Here is a 19,508-nt window from a genome sequence, read left to right on the forward strand (position 1 = left end):
TGTCTAAGAGCATGCTCGCACCCTAAATTAGTCCCCTACTGAACAGCATCAATTGTAATGATAACCAGAGAATACACAAGTTTATTATTGGTATTATAAGCAGCAGCTGCAAAGACGAACAAAACCAAATGGGCTGGTTATGAAAAGCCATTTATATCCGGTGATTCTGAATAACTGAAAGGGAACATAATTTTAAATATTTAATGTCACAAAACAATAATTATAAATATTATCATTACAATAATCAATTATAATAAAAGTGTTCAGATACAAAAATACAATTATTATTATTATTATTATTATTATTATTATTATTATTATTATTTTAATAAAAGTGTTCAGAGACAAAGAGACAGAAGTTCATTTTGCATCTTACATTAGACATAATAGATTTGAATAAATGCACATAAATGTATGATTCCCCACAGACGCACATCAAGAATGACAAATTCAAATTCAGGAATTTGCCCTCAAGTCATGCTGAAGTAAAATAAATACGATATATTGAACACTAGATAAATTCTGAGTAAAATGTAGAAAAATGCTAAGCATATTGTGCTTTGTGTAGCACCTAAACTCTGCAGATCCTTCTGAGGAAACCCAATGTTAGAAATGAGTGGATTAAGTTTTAACAATGTCTATTATTATTCATCTCATGAACAGTTTAATGAGAGTACTGTTTCAGTGCAGATTGTTTTCTGAATATATCACAACGTACAGTAGTTCTGTTTTCCAAACGCACAGAAGCAAACATGTTGATTAATTCAAATGATGAGAAAAAGGTAAATAAATAAATAGTAAGCATCAGCAAAGCATATTTTATTTTATTTTATTTTATTTTATTTTATTTTATTTTATTATTTTATTTTATTTTATTTTATTTTATTTTATTTTATTTTATTTTATTTTAGATATCATTGAATCAACCTGGTATTAAGTGTCTTAAACTAAAGGTAACTAAAGTTGAAGACCTGAACTATCATGCCTCATATAAAAGTTATTACACATATCCATTCCCAAAATAAAGCAGGTGAGTTGGCACTTTAGCCTAAGCTAAGTTAAGAATATCTAAAATCCATTTAAAACTCTTACATCTCCTTTGCTTGAAAATCATTTTAAACTTTTCTGAATAATTCCACTTTAAAATTCCATTTCGCTTACTTTATAAAAGGATAACCCCACACTTCCAGCCCCCATGAAAGTGCTTTTTAAACATATACTTTATATCACCATATTCACCCTCCAGCCAGACTTTTCCAGACTCTACAGTTACACAATCAACTCGAACAGACAGCTCTATCGTAAACTCCATGGGGAGCAGAGGGCATTGTGGGAAGGAGGAGAGAAAAGGAAGAGACGGTAACTGTGAGAGATATGCTCAGGTGGTTCAACAAAAATAGCTATATTTGTTTTGTTCTTCATTTGCTGCTTATTGAAAGAACAGTAGCAGTTCATTAGAAGTGTATCCTGGTTGTGATATCTTGCTTAAATAACTTGAGAAGAGGATCAGAAGCTTTGCTCCGGGCTATGATTGAAATGCCCTTTGGTACACTGCACACTGCGGAGCATAACATGCTTTACTAAATGCATTACTAAAGAAAGAAAGTGTGAGATATCGGCCACTTAATGTTGTTTACACGTTTTACGGAGTTCTAAATCAAATAAAATGGATCTGAGGTTTTGCTATGAAAACATTTTGGGACATTTGGCCCTTCACTGCAAGCAAATGCTGAAATGTCTTAAGTTGCTATTTGAAATGGAGGAATTAATATTTTCATCACTCCTTTTTAATTATGTATCATGTTTGTGTCATAATGTAATCTGCATCCAGTGCATGTCAGGACGTGGCTGACTCAAGCACACAAATATTTCACAGAGAAAAAGCTTTTGTTTCTCTGTATTTTTCAGTGAATGCAAAGCATTGTGTGAGTGTGTCTATGTCTGAATCACAATTAAAATATCTTCTCTGCTTATTCAAACCCCAGAAACTATGGATTTTGGCAGAGCAGCCTTTTTCCGGCATTTCAAAGTGAGCTTACGTTTGGGAGACTTCAAAGACGTTGTTTGGATCTCCTCTCAGGATGGTATATGTAATGGGATCTCTTTCACGGTCGGTTGCCTGAAAATGACAGAAAGCGTTTTTGTGTTACACTAATTCAATTATGACGAGAGAGCCTTCAAACTTTGCGATCAGGAAGCACAAAATTATTCTGTATTTTGGCAGCTGACATATGTGGATGTATATTATATACTGTATATTCTAGTGAAATTAATGAATTAATTAATTTAAATTCAGCATTAATATTTGGTAAAATGTATATGAATACATTTTTATAAACGTACAGGTCAAAAGTTCTGGATCTTAAATAATCAACAGTTTTTAATGTTTCTATTTCATCTTTTTTTTTTTTTTTTTGACAATAATAAGAACCCTTATGTTTAATTGAGCACCAACGTTAATGAAAAAATATGTGAGCAAAAAATCACCAATCATTAGATCATTAGATTCTGAAGGATCATGTGACACTGATGGGTAAGTCACCTGTATGTTGAGCAGTGTGGCTCCAGTCCTCATGGCCTCACTGACCTCCAGGTTGTATATGAGTTGAGGGAAACGGGGAGGACTCTGGTTGTTGGGGGGCAGTACTTCGATATACACCGTAGTGATGGAACTTCTAAAGGAACAAAAGGAACATGATTTATATTCCTTTATTTGACAAATGTATTAAGTGTCTCACTCAAGGGTATGACGTGATAGCTAATGCATCCCCTCCAGCTACTAACTATGCCACACCAGCCACAAAACGATCAGAATGCACAACACGTTTTGACATATAATTTCCTAAAATGCTATGGCTCTGTTCCAAAATCAAGTGATCTGACTAAATAGGGAACACAGTAAGGCCCCACAGGCACTTCTTACACAAAGGCAATTTCAAAAAGAAGAGATTCCATTATCACACTGCCTTGTAAGAAGCATTATTTTAACTATAAGGCAGCATTGTATGCTGTATAATAATAATAATAAATATAATAATAAATATTATATTAATATATAATTTTATATATATATATATATATATATATATTATATATATATATATATATATATATATATATATATAATCTATTAAATATATATATATATAAGCTTTAATCTATTAAAGGGATACTCCATCCCAAAATGAAAATGTTATCATTATTCACCCCCATGTCGTTCCAAACCCGTAAAAAGCTTTGTTAGTCTTCGGAACACAATTTAAGATATTTTGGACATTTATACAAATCAACGATTTGGCAGCGATCAGCGATTTGGCAATTCTGAGCATGTACGCAGATGGCGTACGCTCTTTTGTATCAGCCGCGCCACAACGATATGTTTTTTACGTGTATTTACGCTTTGGTTTGAAAAAAAACATCACATCGGCACAGCGCTGCTGGCACAGAATTGCCAAAATGGCACTACGCTGATTTGGAGAGACACAGAGGAGATGAATTGTTGAATAAAGTCGTTATTTTTAATAACTCCTGTCGCTTCATAACGTTACGGTTGAATCACTGATGGCAGATGGACTATTCTGACGATGCTTTTTATACTTTTCTGGACCTTGACACTGTTATTTATTGAGACTGTCTATGGGACAGTCTCAAGCCTCCCTACCTACCGGTTTTTTATCCAAAATATCTTAAATTGTGTTCCGAAGACGAACAAAGCTTTTATAGGTTTGGAACGACATGGGGGTAAGTGATTAATGACAAAATTTTTGGGTGGAGAAACCCTTTAAGTAATGTTTACAGAATGTTCTTTTAACTTTATTACTATTTTATTTATGTTAAAATAAATACTATTTTATTTATTTTAAAACATTCACCTTTAAATAAAGTTATAATCACAACATTAATACTGGATATTTTAATATTCTTTTGAATATTAAAAATAAACGTTAACAATCTTAAAATTTGGGTGAAAAAGTTGTACGAAACATTTTTTTTTTTTTTTTTGTAACCTTTAAAAAACATTATAATCACAAAAAGAAAACTGGATATGTAGTCTTCTTGGAATACTAAAATTAAACGCTAATATAATGTTATATTTTGAGTGAAAATAAAGAATGGTAGAAGAGTGTAAGAAACATTCTTGTAACCTTTAAATATCAAGATTATAAAAATAATGTTATAATCAAGAGAAGAAAACTGGACATTTTGTCATTTTAGAAACATTTCAAAACAACGCAGTGGCTTCATAACCTAAATTTGTTACCTGGTTATAGACGCATCACATAAAATATTTTTGACTTAAACATACACTTTCACTTGGTTTCAGTTTTATAAACTGAAAGATGAATCAAACTTATTTACTGTAATCATGAGATGCAGTCGGATGCTGTTGATTGAGCACATGCAGCATTTTTGTATAGACTCTAATATGGATTTTTTTTTTTTTTTTTTTTGACAAAGAAAATCACCATGAAGCTTCCTCCAAGATCTGAACACTTTTCTGTAAGCCTAGCTAACAATAGCAGTCCAATTCCAGGTTGTTTTCTGGATGTTTAGTGAAAACCCAACCTGGTACTGTCATTGTTTTATGACACATTGTATCAAGACACTCATCAGTGTGCCTAATGCAAATTAGATCGGGGACTATTTTCGCTTTGGAAATGTTCCAGTATGATGAATTTGATGCCAGCACTCTCATAAAACTTTAAAAGAGAAAAATACGAGACGAAAATAACTATTTGGTTCTCACAAGCTCAACCGCCATCTGTCCAATACATGTAATAGCACACCTGCTGCCTTTGGCTTTAACCATAAACCTCTCTATCTACCTCGATAAAGTGGATACACAGTTTCAACCAAGTATCGCTCTGTGGAGAAGAACTTCAAATTTAGGTTGATTTGTTGTGAATATTAGATGCTTTTAAACTTGTTCCCGAACAGCAAAGTGAAACAATGCATTTCCTGAACTTCTCTTGCCCCCGTTCTATTTCTGCTTCATTCCCCTGTATTGATTCAGCAGTCAGCAAGAATTACAGAGGGCAGCGGCTGCTATGAATTGGACAGGAGGGGAGGTAGCGGCAATTAGAGTGAACAGCCCTTCATTTCCGCTCTTTCAAGTGTCAGCTGGACAAGAGCAGGGGCCAATATTGGCAGTGTTCTTGGGGATATTTCCGAAGCAAAATCTGTCACCCTGTGGCACTGTATCGATCTCAAACAGGGCATGCGAGGTGGAGTCTTCTGTTAGAGAGTGAGAGGAGCTGGGTTTGCAGCTGATTTACCTTCTCTGGGACGCAGGGCCATTGTCGGAGGCCCTAACGGTGAGGGCGTAGGAGCGGCCCACGGTCAGGTTGACACCAGGCAGCACTGTGATCATTCCTGTGTAGTCATTGATGGTGAAGTGTCCCTGATCCCCTGCCAAGATTTTGTAGTGCACCAACCCATTGGGACCCTCATCAGCGTCCACTGCTGTCAGCTAAAAAAATTAATTGGAGATGTTACTTCCGAGAGGACCTGCAAAGGTGCTTATTCACGTTTATCAATGTCCAAACTTCCTCTTTGGACCAGGCGGAGTCATGAAACCTGCCAAGAACATGTCCGGGTCATGTTTGCCAGATTTCAGCACATTCAGCAACTGACTACACTAGATTATTGGTAATTGGTCAATAATAATAATAATAATAATTATTATTATATATACGTTATACTATTATATAATATATAATGTATACAGAGACAAATTCTTCGTACATGTCCACATACAGTACTTGGCAATAAATGTGATTCTGATATATATATATATATATTATATATATTATATATTATATATATATAATATATAATACATATATATATATATGTACTAATAAAATAAAACTAATATAATAATATAATATTTAATATATAATACATTTTATATATTATATATATTTATATATATTATTATTATTATTATTATTATTAAAATTGTATTTTAATAATAATTTATAACAATTATATAATGTAGCACAGCTCTTTCTGACTGATTCTACAGACAGGGAGAAAAGGATTTATTTCAGAAACTTTATGAAGTGACAACTGCCAGCATACAATGGAGCAGTTAACCTTTTACACGATACAACTTGCGCTTTTTAATTTTGACTTCTGGGGTTAATCTTTCAGCATGTCAGAGCAAATCTGCACTCTATTCATGTTCTGATTGCAAAGGAATCAGTTATGCACACATTTCCAAAGAAAATTCCCATTAAGACAAAGATTAAACAGAGATCTGAGCAATTATTGCAGCAATAAGCCCCTCGTGAATGTGGGAACTACAGCTATTAATTAAAATGAATGGATTAAGGGTGAAAAGCTCTGCAAAAATGATTTAAACATTTCTAAAACAAGGTCAATATATTTGAGCAGTGAAAATGTATAAAAAACAAACAAACATATTTTTCATATATCCATAGTTAATTTTCTTGATTGTATTTTCTACTATATAATGTAAAAAAAAAATATATATATATTGTCAGACAACAAGGCTTTAAGTAAATCCACTTTTTTTTTTCAAGGATGCTTCAATGTCTTTCTTGGAACCCCAGACAAATTGCTGATAAAGATATGATTTTACTGCAGTGAAAGAGTATCTTATTGATTACCTGTAAGATTGTGTCCCCAGGCTGAATATCTGTGTAAACATTCACGCTGTAGGAGACGTTGGGGAAGGTAGGTGTGTTGTCATTGGTGTCAATCACAGTGATATCAACAGTGACTGGAGAGCTCTCCTGAACTCCATCTGAGGCAGTCATCTACAAAAGAAGTAATCAAACTGTTAATATCAAAACTGCGAGATAGAGAAAGACACTTAGTGCCTTGAGAAGAACCACATTTTGTTCTTAATTTTAAAATTACACATTGTGCACAGATAAATCATTGCAAATCAGCCATTTTAGAAAAGGAAAGCTAAAAGCAAAATTTGAAAATTGCTGCTAACTACCTATCAGCAAACAGCTACTGTGATATAAAAGGCAGATAGCCTCGTGCATTTTCCCTTTGCGTATTGTGATAGTAGAAGCCTAGCCAAATTATTCAAATGAATGCTCTTGCGTGGAGAGAACAGTCCATTGGCGGTACTCCCAACTGCCTCACTAGCTGTCAACTAGACTAATGGGATATCACAGAGAGGTTGTGGACTGCACTGTGAGAAGGGCGAAGTGTTTCTGTCAACCTCCACATGGAATAAAAGAGCTGAAGCTCGAGCACAGAAGGAGGTAGTCAAGTCAAATATCATGAATAAAAGACAACACCAATGAAAACATGTTAATAACTGATGGTCGGATATGGTTTATTTTTATTTATTTATTTATTTTTTTGCTGGCAATGCAGATATAAAGGTGATAAAGGCCTATATAATCACAATTTCATTTAAATAACACATTCAGAATTTCTACAGTCAAATTTAAATTCATGTAACAAAATATGTGCTAAAGTAATCTGAAAGAAATAATTCTGAAATGAATAAATTTTTAAACAAAAAATCAAAACACTATATAAAAAAACAAAAATACAAATAGGATTCTTTAATCCTATTATAGTAATTTTTTCACAAAAAAAAAAAAAAAAAAAAAAAAATAAAAATAAAAAACACTTTCAAATTTTCACTTTCATTTAAAAAGACCAGGTATTGTTTATTTACCAATAAATTATAATTAATATAAACACAATTATGTTTGGACTGTTATTCATATTTTTTTTTTAAAAAAGACCAGGTATTGTTTATTTTTTTTATACAGTATAATGAATATGACATAGCGACAAACAACTGGATAAGCATAATTAGCAGCATTATTATTTTTTTCTTTATATGTTTAGATAAGACCTACTTGAAATACATACTTGCTAAATGCAGACAGTATATGAATAAAGTAATAGCACTTGCTGTTCAATTATTAGACCGAACTGTTAAACAAAGACAGTAAACTAATGAAGATGGAGAAAGGGCACTCATGTGCTTGGTATTTTGTCATTAGCACAGCACAGTATTCATATACTGTTCATATGCACAACGATTTATCAAATTGTGTGAAATCTGCACACACAGTTCACACATACACCTTTAAGGCTGATTTATACTTCTGCGTCGGAACTACACCGTAGCCTACGCATAGATGCACACCCTACGCCATACCCCTACATGCACCTCTCCAAAAATCTAACAGAGGGTCAATTCTACGCGGACTGCAAGCGCTGTGATTGGTCTGCTAGAACCCCTTCCTCCATATGTACTTGAGTTTGGTGTGTGTTTATAATGTGCACTTTAATACAACAAAAAACAACACCTACCTACAGTAGTTAAAAACAACAAAAAAACAAGTGTCTTATCATTTATTATACTACATTATTACAGCATTATACATCAGTAGTTGTCCGCAACAAACAATGTCGATCTGCCGTGGTACAAGTCCTCGTGGAGATTGAAAGCATGCCATATCTTTTCGTTCTGTTGTTGTCTTCTTTTTGTAGTTTTAAATAATGATTTCATGATTTGATATTATTTGCCGCCATCATGGCTATAATGCTTTTCCGATGAGCTGCTTCTTCTTAGGATTTGGTCGTGGTACTGCGGGTTACACCAGCAACATGCCTATGGACACTGCAGACTAGCAGTCTGCATGTGTACTGCACGTCGACAAAGACACAGAAGTATAAATTAAAACTGACACACAGCCTACGACGTAAAGGCTATGGCGTAGGTCCGACGCAGAAGTATAAATCAGCCTTTAAATGTGCCTATGCACTAATTAGTTTGTCCACAATGTGGCAACACTCACTCGGGCTGTTGTTTCACAGTCGGAAAAGATACAGGAGAGACAGAATAAAAAAACAGGAGCAAAATATTTGATACTTTTTTATTGTTGTTTTCATCACCCGTAACTTCTGGAGAGAAATAGCGCAGACACTGGACAAGGATGAAACTTTCTAGTTTGTTAGGAGACTTTCTAGTCCGACACTTTCTTTTGATGCCTGACTTTCTAGTTTGCTATCAAATGAAGCATACTTTGAAAGAAAATTTTACATTTAACAAAATGTAAACAAAATGAAGTCTACTATGACGATAAGTAGGATCTCAAAAAAAAAAAAAAAAAAAACAGCTGCAAGCGCAATAGTCTGTGTCATTTCAGAGAACAATTTCCTCCAAATTAACCGCATCCTGGGTACAACAACGTGGCCCAACAGACTCGTTTAAACAAGTGAAAACAATGTTTAATGGCTACAAAGATAGGACAAATGAGATACTTGATATTCCACTGCTCTGGCAAACAAAGTTCATCTTGTCGCAAAACAGATAATGGCATCTCTAAGCAGCCATTTGTACTGTATGTGACACTCTAGCCTAACATGGCACAGTAATATCACCGGCGGGACCCCAACTCTTCTGTTCCCTTAGACGAGACCAGCTGGTTTCAGTTTCTGAATGAATCGGCGCTCAGCGGGCATGAGACGCAGTGCAGTGAATGTTAAGTCCTGCAGCCCACGTCCCATGAGCCGACCGTGACGCACGTCAGACTGAGAATCAGCATTCATTCCCAGCGCCCACCACAATTTAGTGTTCTCATACCATAATTACACACTCCTATAGAATCGGGAACAAAGGTTTTTCAGCATGAAAGCATGGTGAGAAATGTCTAGTGATAAGCCCAAAGCATACTTTGGTTTTTACGTGTATGCTAGGGCATGCGTACAATGCATTCCCTATGCACTTTTCTATCCACACATACTCTGTACCCATCTGTTTGTCCACAAGGCTGTTTTTTCACAGTTGAAAAACAAATGAAGGAGGCATAACAACAACAACAAACTACTGTGGCCTATTTCAGGAAGCCGGTTGGGGGTGGGGGTGATGAATTGCTTTAATTCTGGTTAGAGACTGCAAAAAAAAACAAAAAAAAAAAAACACCTGGATTAATTAGCTTTGAGCAAAGTCACATACATATATCTGATGGAAATAAAGTCACTCCCACTTTATCTCTTATTCCAATTTAAAGCAATAAACAGTGAAAGCTAAATTGTCTGCAAAATATATATATTAGGGCTGTCAACCGATTAAAATATTTAATTGTGATTAATCACATGATTGTCATGAGTTAACTCATGATTAATTGCACATTTTTATCTGTTCTAAATGTACCTTAAATTGATACTTTTCAAGTTTTTAAAACTCTAATCAACATGGGCTTTGACATATATAGATGCTTTATGCAAATGTTTGTTTATTATAAGTGAAACCATAGTCAGCATAGAGTATAAAGATTAGACATGTTTCATAGGTCATAGATGTTTTTCAAATAACTTGTTCATGTCTATTATACACATGAAAATAAAAGAACATAGAAATACCAGGTTTCCATTACTTCTCTTTTTCTTTGCACTGAGCAATTTACTTACACAAGCCTGTCTACATTATTTGCAGGACAGGGCAACTCACTTCTGAACATGTAAAATGTACATTTATTATTACATTTGTTTGCCTCTCTGTGCCCACATACTGTAATTTGATGCAGCCAAATTCTCAATAAAACTGATTTCATTGTTATATTTTACTGTTTCTGTTGTCAGACAACCAAATTAATATGAAATAGTGACTGAAACCCATTAAGACGACTACACCAGCTCTCCCTTCCAAGATGCTAATCTGCACAAAGATCCCAATTTATAATTGGGCTGTCATGTGATGAAATCAAATGCACAAGATAAAGATAATAGCTGTGCTGTGATTTTGGCTATACTTGCATGTAAAATTAGAGAAGCAACGATCTGGGCTGCGTTTCCCAAAAGCATCGCAAGCTTAAGTACATTTTACACCCAATGAAACCAGTGGAGCTACGATCAACTTAAACTTACGATGCTTTTGGGAAACACAGCCCTGTTTTAACTAAAAGCGCTGCTCCTCTCAGCCGCTCGCTGAAGAGAGATGTGTTATGTATTGTTGCTAGGTGCTTTTTCGAAAAAATAAAAATAAAAAAAGTCTCTGAATCTAGCGACAAAGTCGCTAATTTGGCAACACTGTCAGCATCTCCATTTCTGCAGCTACGGGCTAGTCAATGGGTCAAACAGGAAATGTGTGCTGCGTTAATCGCGTGTTAATAAAATTATAATTATATTTATTATTATTTATTTTATGTTGTTATTATTATTATTATTATTATATTATTATTATTATTATTATTATTATTTATTTATTATGGTGGAAGGAAGTAGTTCTGCACATATTTATTATAATTATAATTATAATAAAAAGTGATATTTTGAATTAGTAACAGAGGCTTGGGCTCAGCTGCTAAACTATCAAACATATATTTTAAACAGTAATTAAATCAACAAAAAATACACAGTTTTTAAAGACATTCCATTGTTGGTTTCTTATGCATTTACACACTTGTGCCATCAAACTGTTGTATAAAAGCAATGTACGAGCAATATCACACAAGTAGCAGTGCAATATAGCTGTACACCACCACTCCACTCATCCGATATTGCTCATATATATATATATATATATATATATATATATATATATATATATATCTACAGGTCCTTCTCAAAAAATTAGCATATTGTGATAAAAGTTCATTATTTCCCATAATGTAATGATAAAATTAAACTTTCATATATTTTAGATTCATTGCACACCAACTGAAATATTTCAGGTCTTTTATTGTTTTAATAGTGATGATTTTGGCATACAGCTCATGAAAACCCAAAATTCCTATCTCAAAAAATTAGCATATCATGAAAGGTTTCTCAACAAGCTATTAACCTAATCATCTGAATCAACTAATTAACTCTAAACACCTGCAAAAGATTCCTGAGGCTTTTAAAAACTCCCAGCCTGGTTCATTACTCAAAACCGCAATCATGGGTAAGACTGCTGACCTGACACCCTCAAGCGAGAGGGTAAGACACAGAAAGAAATTTCTGAACGAATAGGCTGTTCCCAGAGTGCTGTATCAAGGCACCTCAGTGGGAAGTCTGTGGGAAGGAAAAAAGTGTGGCAAAAAAAACGCTGCACAACGAGAAGAGGTGACCAGACCCTGAGGAAGATTGTGGAGAAGGACCGATTCAGACCTTGGGGGACCTGCGGAAGCAGTGGACTGAGTCTGGAGTAGAAACATCCAGAGCCACCGTGCACAGGCGTGTGCTTTTGGACCAGAAACAGCGCGCAGAAGCGCCTGACCTGGGCTACAGAGAAGCAGCACTGTACTGTTGCTCAGTGGTCCAAAGTACTTTTTTGGATGAAAGCAAATTTTTGCATGTCATTCGGAAATCAAGGTGCCAGAGTCTGGAGGAAGACTGGGGAGAAGCAAATGCCAAATGCCTGAAGTCCAGTGTCAAGTACCCACAGTCAGTGATGGTCTGGGGTGCCATGTCAGCTGCTGGTGTTGGTCCACTGTGTTTTATCAAGGGCAGGGTCAATGCAGCTAGCTATCAGGAGATTTTGGAGCACTTCATGCTTCCATATGCTGAAAAGCTTTATGGAGATGAAGATTTCGTTTTTCAGCACGACCTGGCACCTGCTCACAGTGGCCAAAACACTGGTAAATGGTTCACTGACCATGGTTTTACTGTGCTCAATTGGCCTGCCACTCTCCTGACCTGAACCCCATAGAGAATCTGTGGGATATGTGAAGAGAAAGTTGAGAGACGCAAGACCCAACACTCTGGATGAGCTTAAGGCCGCATATCGAAGCATCCTGGGCCTCCATAACACTTCAGCAGTGCCACAGGCTGATTGCCTCCATGCCACGCCGCATTGAAGCAGTCATTTCTGCAAAAGGATTCCCGACCAAGTATGAGGTGCATAACTGAACATAATTATTTTGAAGGTTGACTTTTTTTGTATTAAAAACACTTTTCTTTTATTGGTCGGATGAAATATGCTAATTTTTTGAGATAGGAATTTTGGGTTTTCATGAGCTGTATGCCAAAATCATCAGTATTAAAACAATAAAAGACCTGAAATATTTCAGTTGGTGTGCAATGAATCTAAAATTTTATCATTACATTATGGAAAATAATGAACTTTTATCACAATATGCTAATTTTTTAGAAGGGACCTGTATATATATAAGTCCATAATATATATAATATATATATATATATATATATATATATATATATATATATATATATATATATATATATATATATATATATGCCTAAATGCATGCTTTAGAATATGTATAACTTTTAAAATTGCTTGACTAACATGTTCTCTTTTAGGTTTTTTTGTGAACCTATAAACGTTATTAATGAAATAAATACAGTTCAATCACTTGCATTAATAAAGTCAGATATTTTCTTTCAGCTGCCATCTCAATTTTTTATGGCAGCAGCTGTTTTTTTTTTCCTGCCTTGTAAATATATTTAAATTCAAGCAAATCTCTTAATATTCATCAGAGAAGTGAATCATGGCAATTCTCTCACAAAAAAAGTAAATTTAAACTGATGCACTCCATGTTTCATGTGATTGGCTGCTTGCTGCAGAAGTCACACTTTCAGATGCACAATATATAAAGATAATCCTAAAGTCTGAAAAAAAAACCTAAACTATACAGAAATAGCAATACTAAACTACCAAACCTAATCTAAAGCAGCACTGTAAACATTTAGTTCTGTTAACTCCAAAGACACCGATATACTTCAAGCAAAATAAATAAATAAATAAATAAATAAATAAATAAAATAAAACTGACGTGACTGTGTAATTTTTTACAAAATCAGGCCAAAACGAAGTTTGTTTAGAATTCATATAAGGAGTCAGAATCAGCTTGCAAAAGCAAAGCTTCCAAAACAAACAAAAAAAATTGGTTTGTGGCGACTACGTAATAGGTAGTTGTGGCTCTGGGTCTCCACCCTCTTTTACATGGAACTCTTCACTGATTAATTTCTTCTGTTGAGCCCTTTGAGATTAGATGTAAAACCATGAACACACTGGAGGGAGAAATTATTAATAGTAGAAACTGAAGTAGTAATTCTAATTGAAAGTAGCATTGTTCACCAACAGTATACCGCTGCAAAAGTATTTCAAACTTCTTTTTACCCCTAAGTGAAGACTGAAGGTGAAGTTTGCTGGGAGTTTATCGAAGCCTTAAACCTAGACTCTGTTCATCTGGGAATCAGGCAGCCAGGGGACTGACAGACCCTTGAAGATGGCTCTTCATAGAAGATAAACCAAATAATAAAACATATTTTAATTCTTGGGTGACCACACCTTTAACTACCAAATTAGGCCTTTTCCATCCCTCAACATCACAACCTTCAAAAACATATCAGCCAATATGATATTACAGTAAGAAACCCAAATAATTTGTAGTGTGTTCAGATTGTCTAAAAAGTAGTTTGGGCTGCTCCCCTCACTGTTGTTTGCTGTGAGTCTGTCACAGAGACCGACGTGATTCCTCAGGACACCTTTTTCAGTGATATCTGTCAGGTAGAGACTGTACACATGTCGGAGTTGTGGCGCTCATGTGGTAGATGCAAGTTTGATTCTGGCATGGGGAATGCAATTATCCGATCCCACTCCTCTCTGCTCACAATTTTCTGTCTCCTCTTCACAGTATCATTCTAACAAAGAAGCTGAAGCTCCTGCAATAATAAAAAACAGCAAAAAAAAAAAAACATCTGGACGGGCAAATATAACACTGAAGCATCATTTTGCAATGTTTTGGCTGAAACTAGCTAATTTGGAAGCTGTGACATCAAAAAACAGCAAATAAGGACATGTTTAGAGTATGCTGTACTTCAACAAATATGGTGAAATTGGAAACTTGCTGTTGCCACAGAGACAGTGTTACCCAACTTTACAAGTGAAATCAATCCTAGAGTCATGACATCATCTCAGCGAGGTGCTTCAAGAGCTGAGCTTATCACATGTGCAAAGTTTGGCACGTCAAACTAGACAGCTCAGACATCTCAGTTAGCTCCAGGGTGCCGCTTAGGTGGAGTCCTTCATGTCGGTCCCTTCTGCTTAAAAACAAATTCAAGGACGTGCACCTCCAGTAAGAGTAAGTGAGCTGCATTACTGAAAGGCACCATTACTGCATAAGTTATTTCATGTATATATGCAGAAGGAAGCTTAACAACTACTACTGTCAGAAAAACTACTGTCAGATAGATAGATAGATAGATAGATAGATAGATAGATAGATAAATAGATAGATTTAAAATAGAAAGCTGTTTTAACATTAAAATATTTTCAAAAAATAGAAATAAAAATTTGGTAAAATTCCTTTTAACAATATGTTATATATTCTGGCTTTGTAGAAAATGCTGCTAAAAATGTTAAGCATGTATTGACAAGCGAGTGTGCCAACACGTACAATTGCAGCAAACGTGTTTCCATTTACCAGGGAGATGCAATTGTGTATTCTTGTGTAGGTCATAATAGTATGACCCATACTTCCACAATTTCCCCGGTCCTAAAAATACCATTGTTCTCTCTCATTAACAGGCCGGCAGCACTATAATACACTCCACTGTATCACTGTAATATATGTCAGGGACTAAAATAACCATGGACGTGCTCAGCGTTAATTCAGATCCATTCACCACCAAGCAAAAATGTGGAGAAAACAGCAACCACCTACATGTCACCAAATTGAGCTTTGCATATCTCTATTGTACAGTTTGATAGGCAGGGAAATATGGTGCCTTTGTGTGAATTGCACAGCAGGACCCTGGGAGAATTACTGATGGCATGACTGCGGTGATCTGCAGTGTCCATGTGACCTGATGCAGCGCTCTGCTATCCAGCATTGTGAAAATAAAATAACAACATGTTCACATTAGAAATTTCAAATTATTTGTCTTTATGGCTCTTCACACTTAAAATATTTTAACCTGGGTCATTCTAAACCCTGAGTAAACAAAGTCCTGGGTTATCTTGTTTCATGTTATATATTCCACAGTTTACCCAGGTTAACAGTTAATCCTGGGTATTCATATGCTGACAATTCACACGTTCTTATTTAAATATTTGTGGCGTCAGTGTCACTGATTGGACAAATGCAGCACATTACCTGTTTACATAACGGCTCTAGCGTTTATAACTCTGAATAGACTTTTTGGTGGAATATGAACATAGCTTTCAATAAATCAGTACAACAATGGAAGAAAGTTGGCTACTCAAAAGCCATGATTTATGTATATTTGTCTTTTTTTAATGTATTTATTTATTTATTTTTCTGCTAATTACAGTCTCTCTGATGAATCATGGGTACATCGATATGCCTCAAAACATCATATAAATATTCCTAATTCTCATTTATTAAACAAAACCATGTTCCTCTGCAAAAATATAAGGCCAGATATTCTGTATTGTGTATTTTATTTCTGCAAAGCTATTAAAATATAGATTATTTTTCCAAGTTAAATAAATAAATAAATAATATATTGGGGACTCTGTGTGATTTGTCACTGACCCACATCACGTCCTTCAGTAGAGCCACTTGCAAAGAGAATCTATATGACCGCATGGCTTGCACTTGATCAGAATTTCTTTAGTGCAGTGTACAGTTTTAAAAATAACCCCAGAGTGAAAAATCGAGTAGTGTGTGGAGAAGCGAATTTAGACAAAGTCCTTCACATGAAAGCTGCAAGCCCCAGTGACAGAGAGAGAGGGCTAAGCAGGCTTGTCAAGGAACGGTGGCACGGAGCCCTTACCGTGAAGACATAACTCGGCTGTTCTTCATGGTCCACGGGCCTCAGTAGTGTCAGGTAGCGTGCGATCCCACTTGGCGTCACTGCAAAGATGCTGTTGTAGTTGTCCAGAGAGATGCGCACCATGGGATCTTTCGTCTGCAGTGCAAATAAATCACCATAGGTTCCCGTGTCAGAAGGCAGAGACATCAGAAGATAGAGCATGCTGGGAATATGACTATACAAATTGCTAAGGATGGGGAGAAAACACACTCATAAAACCCAGTGCATTAGAGAAACATACTGTATAACGGAGAACTCCAGTCAAAAGAGAGATAAACAACCCAGCATCTTCTAAAAGAAATTTCAAAAGCACCAACTTCTGAAGTTTAAAACACTGATATCTGAGATATCAAAGTAAACGAATAAGGAACATAAATATCTAAAGAGATTATACAAGAGCAACAGTATTACAAGAAACCTTCATGCTTATGAAATCTGCAAAAATAAAGCATTTGAGATGTTAAGTATCAGCACTGAGGTAAAACACAATATTACCATGTAAAGTTTGGAATAATACATATTTTTCTAATGTTTTTGAAAGCCTTTTATGCTCACCAAAGCTGCAGTTACTATGATCAAAAACACAGTAAAACAGTAATATTGTGAAATATTATTACACTTTAAAATAACTGTTTTAAATGTACTTTATTCCTTTGATGCAAAGCTGAATTTTCAGCATCATTACTCCAGTCTTTAGTGTCACATGATCTTTTATTTGTCTTTAATGTTTTTGTTGTTGTGCTTAAGATGCAGTCACTTTTTTGATGGAAAATGAATAAATTTTCATATAGTTATATTTTCAAAGTTACTTTTGATTGTAATAATATTTCACAACATATAGTTTTTTTTTTTCCTTAAAAAAAGTGCTTGAGTATGAGATACTTAAAAATAAATAAATAAATAAATTAAATAAATAATGCAAATACACAAGCTGCCTATTTGCTGAATCATGAACACACTGTGGAAAAAAAAAATTGTATTGTTTTATACAGTTATGATTGTGTGAGAACAACACTAATCACTTTAGAAATGTGTAATGCTGGAAATGCTGGGATTTCATGTGGTGCCTTCCAGCCGTTATCTATAGGAGCTTTTTTGCAGTTTACACCAGCTGAAATTCCCCCAGTGCTACAAGCCATGGAGACTTTTAAATCAGCCATTATGCCCTTGCAGTACATAGATTTTTCATACCACACTGTGCATTATGCGGATGCTGACCTCTTGAAAAGTGCACAGAACATATATTTTTGTGTGAGTATTAATTGCAAAATGTTTTCAATGTATTTCCTTATTTAAGGGAACACAAATAAAATGTAGCAAATATATTTCATTTATGTTACAGCAGTACTTCTCATTAACCTTAGCAGTTTACTTTTGTAAAGCATCCCATTTGAATTGGATTTAAAAAGAAATGAGTGATTTCACCATTATTTAATGGTAAGCACAATAAACTGTCATCTAAGGAAAATACTTGCATTTGTATTACTTTACATTTACATTAATTTATGTAACAAGGCTTATGCAATGCTATACTTTAAAAAAGCTTTAAAAAAACATGCTATAATAAAAATTCTACAGTAAAAAGTAAAAAAAAAACTGTTATTAAGTTACCTTATCATAAATAGTGAAAAAAGCTGTAAGTGGTTTAACATCACTTTACATGTAATTTTACAGTAAATTATTGTCAAATTTATGTTTTTTGATGCTATCATCCTGACCAGTTCATTAACAGTGTAAAAGTTAGAGGCAGGACTATCTGATAATATAAATATTAAACATTAAATGAGCATTAATATAAAAATATATTTTAGCAAGTACACTTATTAGCACACAAATAACACACTTCAGATTAAAATGTTTGCAACTCCACTAACAATTCCTTATTATGCTCCAACACAGTCGTCCAAATTTACCAATTTATTAATGAGATACATTAGATCAATTTCCAGTCTGCCCAAAATGTAAATGAAAATCAATAAACAAGATGCAGAGCAGTAATCATGCAAAGCATTAAGCAAATTGAACGATACAAAAACACAGCACAGCGAAAATGAGCGAAGAGAGAGAAGGCAAACAAGGGCTTTTCACTTCACACATCTGTTGTTAATTTCATTAATACCTACAGGCACATCACCGGGATTCAGCTTTACATGGGAGACAAAACATATGCTTGACATTAGAGCATTTGCCATCTGTAAGACTTATGGGATTAAAGAGATAGTTCACCCATAATTTAAAATTCTGATGTTGTTTAATCAACCTCATGCCATTCCAAACCTGTACGACTTTTTTTTTTCCTGAAACATAAAAGAAGATATTTTACAAAATGTACATGCTGCTACTTTTGGAATAATTACTTTTTTTTTCTTCTTCTGTGATTGAATTTTCAGCAGCTGTTACTTCATGCCACATGATCCTTCAGAAATTATTCATTTGGTGTTCAAGAAAAATATATAATTTTTATCAAAGTTGAAAACTTGTCTGAAGTTGAACGCAGTTTATGCTGCTTTTGTGATACACTACCATTAAAAAGTTAAATAAATAAAAACAACAACAATAATAATAATTTTATTCAGCAAGTACACATTAAATTCATCATAATTACAGTAAATAATAATATATTATTTAAAATGTATAACATTACAAAATATTTCTATTTCAAAAGCTTCCTATTTATCAAAGTAGTTTTCAATAAATAAATATTAAGCATTAAAAAAATTTTCAACTTGTAAATAATAAGAATCATTGCAGCACCAATAATAATTCATAAA

At 34.4% G+C, this 19,508-nt stretch overlaps 1 protein-coding gene across 5 annotated transcripts in view; it reads right to left on the bottom strand.

Annotated features, from left to right (window-relative positions):
- Nucleotides 1–19,508, bottom strand: part of LOC109063877 (protocadherin-15-like) — a 192,879-nt gene that overhangs the window by 92,767 nt on the left and 80,604 nt on the right. For all 5 annotated transcript variants that reach the window (XM_042735020.1, XM_042735019.1, XM_042735018.1 and 2 more), the window contains 5 exons: nucleotides 16,699–16,833; nucleotides 6,636–6,785; nucleotides 5,277–5,470; nucleotides 2,543–2,675; nucleotides 2,040–2,119 (listed from right to left, as the gene is read on the bottom strand). In XM_042735020.1, the coding sequence (XP_042590954.1) occupies nucleotides 2,040–2,119; nucleotides 2,543–2,675; nucleotides 5,277–5,470; nucleotides 6,636–6,785; nucleotides 16,699–16,833 (692 nt within the window). The remainder of the gene's footprint in view (nucleotides 1–2,039; nucleotides 2,120–2,542; nucleotides 2,676–5,276; nucleotides 5,471–6,635; nucleotides 6,786–16,698; nucleotides 16,834–19,508) is intronic.

This window comes from Cyprinus carpio, chromosome B12 (genome assembly GCF_018340385.1).
Source record: "Cyprinus carpio isolate SPL01 chromosome B12, ASM1834038v1, whole genome shotgun sequence".
Classification (NCBI taxonomy): domain Eukaryota; kingdom Metazoa; phylum Chordata; class Actinopteri; order Cypriniformes; family Cyprinidae; genus Cyprinus; species Cyprinus carpio.